General features: G+C 43.2%; 1 protein-coding gene across 3 annotated transcripts; it reads right to left on the bottom strand.

Annotated features, from left to right (window-relative positions):
* Positions 1 to 4,329: 4,329 nt before the first annotated feature.
* On the bottom strand, positions 4,330 to 16,985 carry LOC108927865 (catenin beta-1-like). Of its 3 annotated transcripts, XM_018741466.2 has the most exons (18): positions 16,799 to 16,985; positions 16,166 to 16,250; positions 14,559 to 14,634; positions 10,705 to 10,755; positions 9,929 to 10,153; positions 9,338 to 9,591; positions 8,996 to 9,234; positions 8,538 to 8,739; positions 8,183 to 8,327; positions 7,849 to 7,952; positions 7,175 to 7,513; positions 6,927 to 7,085; positions 6,572 to 6,691; positions 6,327 to 6,477; positions 5,935 to 6,056; positions 5,792 to 5,852; positions 5,362 to 5,579; positions 4,330 to 5,078 (listed from the first exon to the last, which is right to left on the bottom strand). In XM_018741466.2, exons 4-17 carry the CDS (start codon positions 10,715 to 10,717, stop codon positions 5,374 to 5,376), a joined length of 2,340 nt encoding a protein of 779 aa, XP_018596982.1. In that variant the 5' UTR covers positions 10,718 to 10,755; positions 14,559 to 14,634; positions 16,166 to 16,250; positions 16,799 to 16,985; the 3' UTR covers positions 4,330 to 5,078; positions 5,362 to 5,373. The 3 variants fall into 3 exon arrangements, with proteins under 3 accessions (XP_018596982.1, XP_018596981.1, XP_018596980.1); XM_018741465.2 differs by lacking the exon at positions 16,166 to 16,250; XM_018741464.2 differs by lacking the exons at positions 14,559 to 14,634; positions 16,166 to 16,250.
* Positions 16,986 to 17,188: the final 203 nt, after the last annotated feature.

Below are 17,188 nucleotides of genomic sequence, written 5' to 3' on the forward strand. Positions count from 1 at the left end.
GTGTAGCTTGGACAGGAATCCAGCTCAATGCAGGCTCTTTTGAGTATAGGAGGAAACCCCATGCAGACACGAGGAGAACATGCAAACACCACAAACTGAGCAGCAATCAAACCTGTGTGATTTCGCAGCACTGTGCCCCCCATATACAGAAATATTTATAAATAAGGCAACTGTAATTTGTCCCCAGCGCATGTCACAAAACACAGCTTTTTCCACACATGCCACTTGTGTCAACCTGTCATTAGACACCATGAATTGTGTAAATATCTGACAAGTTATTTCATGTCATTAGAGCTTTTACTCAGTGTTTCACACAAAATTCTCACAAAGGCTTTGTACTGTGGAGCACCCGGGTGCAGGACCTTCAGCCTCTGATCACAGACACTGGGCAAAAGCTCTTTCTAGAGAGATGTAGAGAACTGCGGTGCAATGTGCTTCCAGGAGTGGATTGGGGGGGGACATTAAATAAGCCACACATTACCCACAGGCTTTTCCCTGGGCATTAGTGTCTCCGCACCACACTCACCTGGGAGCGCTGCTTTTAGGTTGAATCCCATCTGCTTTGCCACGATGAGTATTGGGCTAAAGAGCTTCGAGCAGCTGGGGTCTGGTTGATCAGCAACTACCAATCCGAGAGCACAGAGGGCGAGTGGCTGTGACCTTGGAACTCGGCTAATAATGACACGAGCGAGTAGTGGCAGGTTCGCTATTCTCCCGAGTGACTTACAGCACAGTGCTTAGAAAAAATTGCAGGTTCCTGTGGGCAATCAGGACTGACCTCTTACTGGCCAGTAACCTTTGACCCTTATCCTGGAGGTGAGCACCCCATGTGGAGAGATGGGTTGGACTAGCATAGCAATAACTGCTCCACCCATCTAAATATGTTTTAGAAAACATTTACAAGAATGTGTGCATGGGGATTAAACATTGACAGAAAATCTAAGAGCCATATTGTTTTTTCTTTCATGTCCACTATTTTAATTCAATGGAAGAAATTAGAGAATTTTGCACCTTTGAAAAATTTTGCCTTTCAGTTCAGTTTCATCAAATGAAAGATTTTCACTTGTCAATGTCACAGCTGAGCCTCGGCATTATAGACATCATTTCCAACATATTTTTAGCGTTACATTTTTCATCTACCATTGTGTGCTTGAGCAGCCTTTCCCAAAGCCTTGTACATGTTCTTTCCCACAGGAGACTTTTCCATACTTAAGCTGCATAATGTTTAAAGCTCACAGGACCACTGCCCATGTCTTCCACTCTGTAAAGCACATGGACACTAAGTGCACTTAAAGCACAAATGTAGTTACTATACATTTGCTGGCCTTCATTTTATCATGAGATTCAGGTCCCATTTACACTGGCACTCAGTTTCCAGGGTAACATACAGGTTAATACAGTAGATTTATCTAGGAAGTAGCCAGAGAGACCATGGAGACAAAAACCTTTGCGGTATGAGACACCAAGTGCGAACAACAGACCATTAGATGAAATATATTATCATATACGGTCATCAGCCCTTGTGTACATTCAGAAGTCTCCAAAGCAAGGCCATGGTGTGCAAAGCTGTGATATGGGGACACCCCCAACACGTCTACCACCTTCGCTGCCAGTCCTGCATACACACCTGGAGGAAACGCTACAAAATGCTCATTTGTGTCTGAAACAGTTGGTAACATACAAGAGTGGGACTTGCACCTGCATGTTAACAATTGCTCGTATGAGAAATAAAGCAGAGATGAAGTTTCTGCCCAGAGGTAGAGCACCAGCCTGCAGCAGGTAAGTCAACATGCACATATTTAAATGTGTGCAAGTAGTGCAGTGGAAAGGCTATTGAAGGAGGGATGAGAAAACTGTCTATGCTGAGCTTCTCTTCTATAAAAAAAAAAAAAAAAAAAAAAATTATTCTGATCTTCCCCAGTAAAATCATTTGTTCATCACACAACATAGGCTCAAGTCTACATGTTCTCATGGGTTTCAGGTACATTGCTTCTAAATCACCTTTGTTTAGGTGTGTGAGATACTGACCTGCCATGTGTTCCAAGAGAGGCTCTAGACCACCACAATCTTCTGTTAGACAAGCAGTCAAAATGGTTTGTTTTTACTGTACTTTCAAAAGTACTCATTTTCCACAAAGCATCTCTCCTGAAAGGTGCTGGTTTCTCATGAAAATGAGAAAAAAATATTTCCTTTAGTCAATTCCTAGAGAAGAAACCATTATACAACAAAAGCCTGTAATTGATTAATCCATATTAAAGTATTTCAAAGAAGGGAAAATGTAGAAATAAGTTTTATACCTGTTGGAAGTATGCATAGGAGCTGGTGTACCTGCCTTACGCAAAGTGACAGTTTTGTGACTGAAGTGCTGACAATTCTGACAATTTCCCCAAAGAATCTAGTTTTACAGCACATTTGCATTTATTCTTTCAGCTGATGCTTTTCTCCAAAGCCACTTACAATGTTAAGCTACTTTACAATTATACACAGCTGGGTAATTTCACTGGAGCAATTTTAGGACTGGTATCTTTCTCAAGGATATTACAGCCAGAGGTGAGATTCAAACCTGTGACCTTTATGTCCAAAGATCGTAGCCGTCAGCATTATGCTACCAGCTGTCCCCCAATTTTCTGGTACTGATGCATAAAAGCACAGTTAAAAGAAACACTAGAGGTGGTCCCTGTTTTACAATGGTTCAACTTACAATCTTTTTGACTTTACAATGGTGAGCTGGCAATAGATTCAGTAAAAACTGTGGAATTTAGATTTTTTTTCCTCAGGCAAGCAATATGCGGTACAATACGCTCTCAGTACTGGGCAGCAATCTACATCTCCCAGTGTGCCACGCGGTTCTGTTTCATCCATCCATGTCATAAATGCCCATCTGTGTCTCCTGCTACTGGTGGGAAGATGAGGAAGGCAATTACTTGAGGACAAACAAGATAATTGCCCAGCAAGAAGGTGGCAATCCCGTAATGGCCATTGCACCTACGCTAGGCTATGATGGTTTGTAGGTTAGGTGTTAAATGCATTTTTGACTTAAGATATTTGACTTATGATGGGTTTTGTGAAACATGTAGTGCCATTGATCAAAATAGTCAAAGTCAAAACCAGCTGAATATGTAAATATGCCAACAATCCATATTTACATTCAGCTGATGCTCCTGAGATGTTTTCAGATCTCAAACTATCCATTTTTACAGCAGGCTACTTTTACTGGAGCCATTTCCCCTAGGTACTTTACTCAGGGGGACTGCAGATAATGTTACCGATTCAAATCTCACCTCAGGTCAGAAAGAGCAACACCTCTGACTACTGTGCTATCAGGTGCTCCTCATTTGTTTCATTTGACTCCACAGTTCTGAGTACAATGCTCTTAAACACCTCAAATAGGATGAAAATACAGGTAAACACTTGCTGTATGTAAATCATGTGCACTATGAAGATCAGTTTGGTTCATCACCAGGTCACTGGGCCAACTGCTCCAATAGGTTACATTTAAGGCATTTGCTCCTTACATTTATTCATTTAGCAGACACTTCTCCAAAGTGATGTACATCTCAGAGGAAATTTTTGCATTACATTAGGAGAAAGTTGCAGACATGTGATTAAGTAAACTTGGTTTCCTTCCACTTTATGCACCAATGTTCATTGGCTGAGTAGGTGCATAAAACAAGAAATCCTGATCCTACTTTATTTTTTTTTAAAGGTATACACATTTACATACAATAAAGGAGCAGCAGCTGTATAAAGGCTTATCTGGGCACAACGATAAAGTTAAAGCACATGTATGGTGTAAATGTTCATGCACCTTAAGACCAGTCATTCAACATGTCCTTATTTTGGACTTAGTTTCCATTTACTAGGCCTGCAGACCACAAACTACTCTTACTGCAGAAATCATACAGCAGGTCAGCCCTTTCACTGTGGTGATGCTGCATTAATCCAACCAGGATGCTTCTGAAACTGTGCCCACAGTTCCTAAACTTCATATTAGAATGACTTCCAAACCCAAATGTTATGCAGCCCACACAAGTCCACTGCATTAAATCCAAGCCCTGACAAAAATAGGTCACTTCAGGTTCATCAGTTCCTGACTATATACTGTTAAGACCACAACCTATGGCTTAGCAACAGCACGGTGATAGGCCCTTCACACACAAACTTACCGTACCTGCATACTCCATTATGCAAAGCAGTGTTCTATAAATAGATGCGACTCCCAGAACAAGCAGGAAGAAACTCAAGCCTACATTTCACATTGAGTAAAGCCAGTTAAAAGGGGGAAAAAAAAGGCAGCAGACAGGGACATTATGAAACAACCCAGAAATGAAACAGGTTTGATTTTATTGTTTGTCAATGTCATAACCATTTCCAAAATGAGCACAGCAGGCTACAACAACTTTGTTTCATGAAACTACCTTCAACAAAATTAAAAAACAAGGGACAAAAAAAGAAAAAGGTCTGGCCCCACCCCATCGTGCCCCTTTGGAACAATCGTGATATTAAGTATTTCCTATGCTCATGTCAGCACCACACTTCCCCACTGAATTTTATATAAAAAGCTACATGTTACACTTTCAGAATACATGTCAAATGATTAGTGTTCTATACCATTGTGTGATAATTTAACCGATGGAGCATTACCACTAACTTAACACTACAAGACTTAAAATGAAAAATTACTGCAAAGAAAGACTAAAGCTAATTTTAAAGCAAGCTACATCAGTACCATTACAGAGACTGAATAAAAAAAAAAATATAAAAACCAGCAAGGCTAGGGGTTTGTAATTCCACCTTTAGACTCAACTCCTGTTCATTCCTCCTTTAAGCATCCACTCCAAAAAACTTCCTATTCAATTAACCTCTGACCAAAAAGGACCAGAACAAGGAGGAGGGGGGAGGGGGAGAGAGAGAAGAAAAAAAAAAAAAAAAAAAAAAAAAATACTTCCACTTGTTCCCATAGGAAACTCAGCTTGTGTTAGTGTGTCAGGCACTTTCCGAGATACTAGCCCACCCCTCAAGACCTCCAGCAACTCTACAGGCCAAGATCACAATGCAGGTTCATTCAGACGATAAAGCTGTGGGGAAAGCAGACAGCGATATCAGTTGTACAGCACTTAGCCCAAAACTGAACATGGTATTTGATAACAGCATTCCATATTAATGGACAAAAACCTTCAGTAATCTGCTCAGTTATCTGTAGATTAATGCAAATTTTACATGAGAATAAAGTCCATAATTCAGGTTTAAAGTCAGTCATTGTGTGAACTCCTTACATAGCTTCCCAGTCCTAAATCTTAGCACGTGTCCAACCATCTGATGTTGGAAGAGAAACCTTGAGCCCTACAGCCCTTGTCTTACCAAAGTAGTTATTTACAGATCGGTGTCAAACCAGGCCAGCTGATTGCTGTCACTCGGGGGCAGCCCATCAATCAGGTCCTGGGTGTGCCCCAGGTCTGGCAAACCATCAACTGGGTATTCTGTGCCAGGGTGGTGACCAGCCATTTCATGGTCCATCATGGGGTCCATGCCCATGGGGTCCTGGCCATAGCTGGAGTGGAAGGAACGGTAACTAGGATCTGCAGAGAAATCAGAAATGAACAGAAGGCAAACCTGAGTATAAAGTACTTTAAGCATCAGGTGTAAAGTTAACTGAAAGCACAAGCACCAAAATGTATACTTTGTGCCTGCACTTGTAGCACTGAATGCATACCACATTTAAACAAATATCACGAGTTTTATAAAATTCAAGATGTACTAGAATGGCTCAAATCAACTTTGGGGGGCATACCATCTTGACGGTAGCCAAGAGGCTCTCCCTGCGCACCAATGTCAATTCCGAGGTCTCCAGTCTGTGGGCAACAAGGAAGAATTGAGGCCATGGAAGGCTAAAGCTCAGAGACCATTTTGTGCTGCAGTACTTCAGCTCAGTACCTCATTCCATGTCATGGGTTCTGTCCTGAACAGAGAGCTAGTGAGCTCGACAGACAGGCGCTTCTTGTAGTCCTGAGGCTTGTCTTCAGACATGCGGAAAAGCACGGCAGCAGCATACGTGGCTGCAGGCAGAAGATTAACTTGAAGTGCTTCTCAAACATTAATGGGAGCATTTTACAGAAAGTGGGAGCTTATCCCCACATCCACCTCCAGCTACAGCAACCTTTAGGAATTACAGCAGGGTAATATACTATTGATCCAGGATAAGGACCTTGCTCAAGGGTATTACTGCAGGAGGTGGGAGGAGCTCAAAAAGGAAGCAACTCTAAACACACCACTAGCACCAAAAGTGAAACGAGGTCCAACACAGGTGTGCATATTCAGGTACTTACCCACACCCTCATTCCTGGAGTGAAGCAGCTCAGTGAGGGGGGCAGTAGCCCCCTCAGCTTCAATTGCCTCTGCTGCCTCTTTGTCCTGGGCCAGTTCACACAGTACACCAGCTGCCACCCTCTGGATATTTTCAATGGGTGAGTAGAGCAACTGAGGGGGTAAGGACAGAGGCATGGAATTATTGCCCCAGGTGAGAGGCACTCTACAGCTGTGACTCCCTGGGTGAAGCCAGGGACTCGCTTACCTGGACAAAGAGCGGAATTGTGTTCAGGCCCCGAACGACAATTCGGTTGTGGATGTCCCGGGCCAGAATGTGCAGGGCGCCAGTGCAGCCTTCAACAATTTCCTCCATGCGGACCCCCTCCTGAGTGGCACAGCTTTTGCTAGGCATTGCTCACACGTTTCACACTCAACATGGTCCAGTGCACCAGGAAATACTACAGCTGAACAAAATCTAGTTTCGTTATGCCCTAGAATACATCTGAGGCTGGCAAATGGCAGAAAAGACCAAAATACTGGATATCAAATGCTTTTGGCCAAAGTTGCAGAAGTATTTGAATTCTCACTGAAGACACAGCAGTCTATTTATTAGAACTTACCACAAATTGCTGCTGTGTGCCACCCATGGAGGTGCGTCTCTGTGTGTCCTGGTGTGCCCTCACCAGGAGCTGAACCAGCCGGGGAATTGCACCCTGCTCCCGCAGCGGTGCATGGTTGGCTGGGCAGAGTGCCAAGTTGCGGATCAGGCCCACTGTTGCCTGGGGAACAGCAAGAATGAAGGACGGTGTCAAAACAAGGCTTTTTAACAGTAGTAACTTAGACCAGTCTCATGCCTGCATAGACCTACCTTGATAAGTGGCCAGTGAGAGGGAGGATGCAACAGCTTCACCACCACCGGCAGGCCATAGTGCAGCCTCACTGCATTCTGGGCCATCTCGGCATCCTGGTGCCGACTTGTGAGGTGACGCAAAGCACAGACAGCAGGCTCAGTGATATCCTCACGGTCTCCGGCACGCAGCACTGTGCGCACCAGGGCCTCAATGCCACCAACCTGGCAAACCATCATCTTGTTCTTGTAGTTGTTGCAGGTAAGGTTAGAGAGGATGCCAGCAGCACATGTCACCACATTGATGTCATCAGAACCTAGGAGCTGGACCAGTGTGCCCAGAAGACCTTCCATGCCCTCCTATTTTATTGGAGAGCAAGAAGAAAAGTTCCTTTGTTAAACAAGTACAGAGTATGTAATTTTACAGAACTTAACTGACTGTCCAATTTCTGTAGAAGCCAAGTTAAAAAAAGGGTTTGAACTTTAAAAATCCAATTTTGGGTTTATTATATTCAAGGCAGCCACTGGCATTGATAGTGGTAACATACAGTTTCACAAAGCTGACATGAGGTCAAGGCCTGAACCTGAGCAAATTTGTTTCAAAGGCTGTAAAAGCAGAACAGTAAACACCAAGTTCTCACTAATACTTAAATTCTAGCCTAAACTGAGAGGAAGAGGAAATGAGCACTCATTACCTGTTTGGTTGCTGCATCAGACAGGTTTCTGAGGGTCCAGAGGCAATTCTGGACCAAACGCTGGCTAGGGTCTGTGAGATGCAGGCCAAGGGCTTGCATGCCACCTGGTTAAAAATAGTTAATGTTCAGGCTTACATGTTGACATGCAGCTGGGATAACTAAACAGTACTGAGTTTCAAATGACCTGCAAACTACTGCAACACTATGTAGGCCATCATTGGGTAGACAATATAAGGTGCTGTACAATTTTAAGAAGCCACAACCCAATTAACACAAAGCCAACTAACTGATCTAAAATAATGGTCACAGAAAGTGTGAAGCACTGACAACCTACCAGCCTCAACAATGGCAGGCTTGTTGCTGGAACAGACAGAGAGCACCTTGAGCACTCTGCTGGTGGTCCACAGCAACTTCTCATATGTGTAGGTCCTCATGATGTTGACAAGGGCCTGGGGGCCACCACTGGCCAGGATGATGAGCTGAAACAAAAGAAATCAACTATGAAATCAGAACACTGCAGGAAGCACATGAGGTAGGGTTGTTGAAATCTGCATGTACCCAGCTGTGGGGGGGAACTGTTCCACAGCTCACACTGACCTCTAGATACTTTTTATAATGCTGACCATTATATAAAATACCCTGTGACTAAAGTTTGCTTTTTTGAAGAAATCTAATACAAAATACTCTACCTTGCTCTCCTGGTTTCCATATGCCAGGATTTGGAGACAGTCTGTTGTAATAGCAAGGAACTTGACATTTGTCTTGTTGAGCAGGGCCACCATCTTCTGCAGGCCTCCAGCAAGACGCACAGCCATCTTAGCACCCTCCTGGTGCAGCAGCAAGTTGTGAAGGGTTGTGATCGCATAGAATAGCACAGAGTCCACCGGAGATCTGAAACACACACATGTGCTTACCATTTGGTTCTCCAGAGACTACTTAAGTTACAATTTTAGCATAAAGGCAACAATTCTAAGACTCAATGTAGCCACCAGGTCCTGACGGAACTGCGAGTTCAAAATATCCATTTACACATATGGATATTTACTATTCAGATAACTAAAATCTAAGGAAGACTAATCACCTGACTCAGAGAAATAGCCATAGTACTTGTCTGGATCACTTGACATTAACAAGGGAGAATACTCACCCCAGCATTTTGACAAGGGCTGGAATGCCCCCAGACTTGAAGATGGCAAGCAAGCCCTCCCTGTGGTGGGACAGGTTGTGCAGGGTGCCGGCTGTGCAGCGAGCAGTCTCCACATCGCCAGTGTTCTGCATTGTGCGTACGATGGCTGATACCATTTGGGGTGACCGCATGATGGCATGCCTGGAGGCCTCCTTTTTGGAGAGCTGGTGGACCATCACTGCTGCCTTATTCACAACTACCTGTAGGAGCAAACTGCCTGAGCCCAGACGCTGTATATGTTTGAGCATATACTTCAGAATTGCACACCTGATCAAGATTTGAACACTGAAACACTAGGACTACCTGGTCTTCATCATTGAGGAGCTTGGTGAGCTCAGGAATGGCACGGGTGGCCAGCTCAGCATCATCCTGATAGTTAATCAGATTGACCACGGCATGCTTCAACATCTGAGATGGCTCAGCCAGCCGCTGTACATTGGTCGGGTGGGCACCATCAAACTGCGTGGATGGGATCTGCATTCCTTCATCCAGGGTCTCTGGGAACATGGCTGCCCGCACCCGTTGAGCTCTGGTCATGGCATACTGCCCATCGATGTCTGATAAGGGTAGGATGAACATGGCACAACATTAGACAAATCAAACTAACTTCTAGAGAGAAATCCTGCACATGAACTTATGCACTGTACTCCTCTTGAATAGGTTCTCTTCTGTAAGTTTCACTTGATCACACAGGTAAGCAGTTCTACAAAGTCAACTTTGTCACTTCCTCAATATGTTGAGAACATCGATCGGAGTGAAACTTTCCCCAATCAGAAGACCACAAAAGCAATATTAACGACAGCGCTGTCGTCAAGTACCACATGCACTACTCGAACAAAGCTCACATCGTGGCCAACATGCCAAAAAGCCAGAGAACAGAACAAGGGTATGTACCTGCCACCTGGTCCTGTGGGAAAGGCTGAGAGAAACCCTGTTCCCATTCATAGAGCACCTGGTTGTCAACATCCTCTTCCTCAGGGTTTCCTTTTCCACTCAAAGAGGGTGCTGTGGTAGTTGCCCCTGAGTGGATGCCAGAGTCCAGGTAGGACTGCTGTTGCCAGTTGCTGACTGCTGCCTTACGGTCTGGCTCCATGGCCATGTCAAGCTCCATCAGGTCAGCTAGACACACACAGGACAAGCAGAGTTCCTTACTACAGAAGTCTGGATGAACTTGCTCAATATGGGAAACCATTAAAGGTATGATACGAAGTTATCCCATGGGCAATCACAGTACTAAATCGACAGGTTTGGTTTATAATTAAAACCCCCCTAGGAAGCCAAATGTGCCACATGAAACCAATAAAAAAAAAAGCAAAGCAGTACAGCAGAAAACAATTTCCACTATGTCCTTCCAAGATGGATTCTTGTTTTAAGCTCTGAGGCAGGATGTTCAAAAAGACACCTTAAACACACAGGCTGAGCTAAACTCAAGAGTTTTACATACACTACAGTGAAGCTCATGATTCAGTATCAACCTGCAAAACTGCCAACATAGGAAGTTATTTAGCAGATGCTTTTTTTCCCCCCCCAAGGCAATGTACATCTCAAAATACATTTATATTTAGAAAAGAGCTGAATATTTAATGGCATAGAAGGTGCAAATAAACATACTTGTTCAAAGAAATCTGTGGAAACTAGAATTAGTTAAATCAATAGCACAAAGTCCTTACCCTGGGTAGCCATTGTCTGTCCGAAAACCACAGCCTGCACCACTGACTAGTCTGCGGGGGGGGGGAGAGAAAAATTCAGATAGACATGCAGTTCACTTATACTTAAACATGGACCAAAAATTCAGCAGTCCATAAAGTATTGTACTTAAACATGGATGAATGCAGAATGGAAAACTGATTGCATTATGCAATTATCAAGTGACTTACAGTACAACTCATTTATACAGCTGAGTGATGCCAGAGTGTTGTCATTCATCAAGGGAACTACTGCAGCAGAAAGGGATGGGACATGGATTTCACTGATAATCCCTGCTGCCATTTGTTCCAAGCAACTGAAGCATGAAGTGATGGCAAAGTAATTCCACCATTTACAAAAGCAGTTTCTTCATTGGACATACACCTACCACCACCTTCATGCCCTAAGGGCCTTGCTGTTTTGATTGTGCAGAGAAGGAATTAAGAACGTTTCAGCGCAAAGGAAGGTCCTGTGTAATTCAATATATGGAGTTACTCGTCTCAGCTACCAAACCCACAGCCGTTTGTCCATGTGCCAATCCAAAATACAAAAATGAATGAGGTGCCAATTGACCATTTAAATGCAAACTTCTCAGGAGTGGCACTTGCTGTGAAGAGTATTGCCAGCAATCTGCCTGGCAGGTGGGAATGTTCAGTATTTACTTCCTCTGAATCAGACAAAAGCTAAACTAACCACTTGACAATCAGCCTCAGCTCAACATTCCATTATCAACCAACCTAAAGTATGCACTGTCCAGGCAAATTTGACAACCACTCATGGTTATCATAAGGAAGTCTAATGAAGTAGTTTACCACTGCATTCTTTTGCAAATCTTTGGACTGCAAACAGTCAAATTCAAAGCTACACCACCTGCCTTCACAGCATGGTAAGCATGAATGCATACAATGTGGTTGTGGAATAAGCAGGTAATACAGAACTTGGCCATTGTATAACCAGGTGGCATTAAAATCAATAAATATTAACTTGTGCATGAGAGCGATTCATATCCAAGTTTGCCAGTTTAAGTCACTGTGGAAGTTCCTTGAGCAAGCCATCCAGTTACAGAAGACAGGACAAAGGAGCATTAGTCACATCAATTTACATTTATTCTATTAGCAAGCACTTTTTTGCAAAGCAAATTAGAATGGTTAATATTTAGCTGGTTTGTTCAAGGCAACCTTCAGTACTAGATACACCACACTAGCCTTTGCAATTGTTCACTCATTGATATAGCAGAGCAATGGATTCACAGAGAGAATTCACTTAAACCACAAGCTTCTGGGCTGCAGGAAGAACCCACAGTACCCAGAAGAAACCCAAGGAGAACATGCAAACCCTGCATAGACTAAGCCACTTTCAAGCTCACGTTATATTGTCCAGCTAAGATGAGGCACCAAGCCCAACTGCACCACCATGCCACGCATCAAAAGCAACTTCAAGGCAAATTGCTTATAAAGAGGGCATTTTCAATGTTTTATTTCAAGATGTGTGCACAGTGCCATGGAATGTTTGGTAGGTTAGATGTATTAAATGCATTTTCAACTTAAATATCTTAAGATGGGTTTTGCAGAATATAACCCACTGTACATCAGGGACCACCTGTAAAATTAGACCTAATAGCAGCATACAAATTGCAGTTTACAACATTAGACCACCACCAAGCTTAGTGCCTTTATCTCAAAAAGCAAAATACTTACCTGTGCCTGATTGCTACTTATTAAATTATCACACTGCAATTAACTAATGCAGTTGAATCTGCTTACTGTCCCTCTGCAGTATAATCTACTGCAATGCTCTAATCAGTTTGGCAGCCCAATTCCAAGTCTCAATTATAAAAACACCACGATATAGAAAGAGAATAAAGTTTCATCTTCCAATGTAACAAATACCAGAAGTCACAGAAAAATGCTGTGCTTCTTTGTAGCCTGTGTAATCCCTCACAGAACCAAGACCAAACTAATTCCTGATATGAAATATTTAAAGCCATGCAGTTAAGCTCTGAGAATGAGAAGACTGCACTGTCACCAATACTAAAACTGTCATTCAATAACTAATTGCTCCAGATCTTATCAGGTGTTCCAGCACTGCATTGAGGTCAATTAAAGTGCTGTACTGATTTGAAAAATTAAGTAGTGGGTGCACAGCCATTTCTTCCTGCATTTCATCACATGATCTTAAAACAGTCAAAGGATGAGTTAAATAGGAAACAATGTATATTTCAAGTGGTTTCACCTGACACTCCAGAGAGAACTACAAATTTCATTAAACTATTAAAGCTTGTGCATTCAGAGTTCACAATGCCAACTCTAGCCACCATCTTGCTGTTCACCTTGAACTGGAAGACAATTTACTACCAAAGGCAGTCAAACTGACTATTTGTTCTGATTAGCAACCCCTTGACTTGTTATGCATTTGCCAAGGCTAATGCATCTAGGGATGAGACATTCCCTTGTGTGGAGAAACTGTAGGAATGTGCTCTGTAGAGATTCTGTAGAGCATTTGCTTATTTAAACTGGGCAAGAGTAAAAGATACAAGTCAGCCCCAAAGTAAAACTTTCCTGATATCTCCAAGTGTAAAGACAAACAGCTACAATATATTAAAAGTTCACTTTACTTTAACCCACCTACTAATTGACAGATGACATACCATCAGGTATGGCAATGAAACAGAACTCATACTTTTGTTAAATCAGTCATTAGTAACTTCCATAACTACATTAGAAGTATTGTAATTACAGTTAATCACATCCAGAGTCCTAAAACAAATTTCCCAGGGACACAGTAATCGTCTCAGATCCTGCAGGTCTCATGAACGTAGACAATTTACTAACTTAGCTGGGTGATCACTTATGCAAGTACAAGACACAAAACAAACATGCAGTTTGTATCTTAAACTGACAAAATAAGCATTAAAGACCATTAACCCATGCAGAAGAGCAGGGTACATCCAAAGCAACCCATCCAGCTATCAAGCTGAGACATTAAGCAAGACAAGTTACACACAAAGCAACCACAAAGAATTTTATTTTTTTTATAGAGCGCTCTTCTCACGCAGTGACACAGAGCGCTTTAACAGACATAAGGCAAGAAAAACCAGATACAAAGACGGTCAACTAATGGCTACCATAATGAAGAAATTATACACTAACAATTCTAGTTAAAGAAAGATATGCCAAAAGATCAATACATTTTAGGTCTAACATTTCAGTGTGTTTGCATGCTGATCTACAGAATGCAAACTGCAACACTAAATTGTAAGAGTTCCACTCAGTTATGATTTAACCTTAGTCACATGCAGAATAATTTCATTTAATTAGCTGAGCATCAAATTTAATCTTAACTTTGACAATGATCAAAAACCACTAATGCATTTTAAAATACCAAAGTCTATTAGCACTAAACTATCCTACTGTAGTGATACAAGTACCTGCTGCTATGCACTGTAGCAACCCAATTCCAACTCAAAGCAAGCATAAACAAATGCTTCAATACAGCATTAAAACACATTAACTGTGACAAACATGTAAATGACCAAAAAAAACAAACTTCAGACACCAGCACTAAAGCCCACAGACTCCCACACCAAAACACATTAAGTCTTAAAAATGAAGACATTTATAAACTGCAACCAACACTAAGAATTAAAGCACAGTTTAGTGGAAGTACTGTAAAGAGTATAGAAAGACCACATAAGCTTTAAAAGCACAAAGACATCTATATTGCATCTCTATATAAAACATGTCTATTGACTATATTGTGTCAAAGTTCAGTCACGCTATATGACAAATGAGATCAGCAAGGAGCAACAGTTCAAGTTCCCAATGTACTTCACACTTACCCAGTTCTTTTGAGAATTTTCACTGCCACAGCTTTGGAATGAATGCTTCCGGGTTCAGGGAATGAAAGCCAAACCACTGTTAAACACAGCTCATGTTTAGTCATCTTCCACACCTCCATACATTAAAGTGGAAGAATCACACCACTGTTACATATTGTAAATTAAATATTCAGACTCTTCAAAACATCCCAGAATCATCTGCAAGTTAGACATTTGGATTACTGTTCTACAGTTTATTCACAGCACAAATTTCCTGCAAAAACTAAAGCAAAATTGAGCAGGATTTTAAGTGTGCAAAACAAAACCCACAAGCCTAAGCTCAGAGTGATTGACTGATCCAACCATGAGGTTGTGTGAATAGTCCATTAATAGGAGGCTCCTGGTACCTATTTAACACAGAAAACACCAGTGTACTTCACTGTGCCTGCCAAGGAGCCCACCACAGGCAGGGGCCAGGATCAGACAGACTACACATTCCCAGCCACACAGCAGCACCTCCCTATTACATATGGAAGTAATCTAGTAACCACACCTTCAAAGGAAACACCACCCAACTTTACCCAAACCCACAAACCTTTCCCACAAAGAGGGAGGAAAAATAGCAGTGCTCCTCAACAGCCCACTTGCCCAGCATACAAGCAACACATTGTGTTTGTAGCTAAAGTATTACATTTCTGCTGTGGAACAAAACATTGAAGTGCAGCAGCCTATGAATAGGAAAAATTAGTCAAATATTTTAGAAGTGCGAGCACATAAGACAAGCCACCTATTCCAGTGAATCTGAGCATGGCTTAACTCAGGAAGAGAACACACCTGTGTGACCTACAATTTCAGTGAACAAACATTTTAACGGGATGAACCTGCAACGTTGCAATTGAATGAGACATTCATTTTCAGATGACAACAACATCATCCGCAGAGAGGGACACTGACATTAGGAAGTTCGACCAGCACCATGCTTGAACTCGACAAAGAGAGAATGAAAAAGGATCTCACTGGGAACCCAGACAATGCAAGTGAGCTGTGTGGCGCTCGTTCACGTGGAAGCATAACTGCTCACGAGAAACGTGGGCGCTGGTCGGTGCCCCGAATGATGGCTGCCACGTGCAGCACCAGTGCAGGATCACATAATCGTAACCGGCCCTTCCTTCCTCCTGCGATTCACCCTCAGCCAACATTATCACAGCAGAAGTGAAAGCGGACTTTCTCAATTTACGAAAGCAAGATTACTCAAGCGCACAATCAGTTTCGTTTCTCAGTCTTTAGACTAGTGGGAAGTCTGTCGCAAGCCGCCCCGCACCGTGCATCGTGGAAGCGGAACGCGCACGGCGCCCGAGAGCGGGTATTTCCACAGACGCCACGCTAGCAGCAGGAAAAGGAGGGTCGGCCAACATCACAAGTGTCCACCCCCACCACACAGCAGAGCTCGCGCACCCACCCCGACCCCGCTGCACACAGCTCCTAGTCTAGTAGTAGTACTCGGCTTCCTTCAGGAATGTACCGCACGACTACGGCCTGTGTGTCACACTGTGTGTGTATCGTAGGACCAAAGAGAGCTCCGGATTGTAGAAATAACATGATGAACCAGGTCCAAGGGGTTGACTCACCTCCTCCTGGTCGCTAGTAGTAGGTCCAACTGAGGGAGCAGCCTCAGCCAGGGGACCAGCGGTCCGGGACATTCAGCGAGACGAGCTCGGAATCCAACAAGTACGACGTACGTTAGTCTCTTCTCACACACGACCGAGAGCGCTTAGTTACTAATTTAAGTTTGCAACACAGAGAAATCAGACACGACTGTGTACGTAGAGTTGAGAAAAGGAGCCACTGGCTGGTCACCGTCGCGTTCATATTTTCAACCGTTAGTACCTCATACTAAGAAAAATTATAGCCATTTTCGACTTAGTTGAGTTGTGCTAAGGCCGGCGCCGGTCACGTCGTACACGCGAACCGAGTCCGAGTGGCAAATCGGTTCGCGAACTCCAATAACGCCGGAGCACCGCGAGCGCCTCGTCAGTAGATTTGAAAACACATTTCGCGTACTAACGACGAGTTTAAAAATCAAAGTTCGGAAGTAATGAAATCAAGCTGCCAGATTGAATCAGAAAGCAGAGAGAGAGGTACTGCAGAGCGGCAGAACGAGTGGGTCAGTTTGAGCACCACGCGGAAAGACCGGCATAAGTGTTTAACCCACTGGCACTGCTGCTGAAACAGAAGAGCGCAATTACGGCTCTCAAACGTACCTGAATATCACGGTAAATCCGTCTCTTTTGGTTGTTGGCCTCTCCCGGCGCTCCGTGTCTAATGCCCACTGGTTCTTTGAGAGTCTCGCGCGAACGCAATCCCCGTGAATCGGGAAAGGCACTCTACCACCTCCACCACCGCAGTACTCCTCACACTACTCTACCACACACGAATCACTCTCTCAAAATGGCGACCGACACGCAGTGCTCTTATACAAACTATATGGCCGGTGTATCCTGCCGCAGTTTAAGAAAAAGTAGTAACCCCGGGCCGGGCCAAAAAAAGAAGTCGGCAGCTACGATTTTCTACTGCCAAACAATCTCGTAAACAATCTCAAATACATTCACGCCTGTATCACGATGTGTGTCATTTGCTCGTAGACAAACAAA

Source organism: Scleropages formosus, chromosome 23, assembly GCF_900964775.1.
Source record: "Scleropages formosus chromosome 23, fSclFor1.1, whole genome shotgun sequence".
In the NCBI taxonomy this organism is placed as follows: domain Eukaryota; kingdom Metazoa; phylum Chordata; class Actinopteri; order Osteoglossiformes; family Osteoglossidae; genus Scleropages; species Scleropages formosus.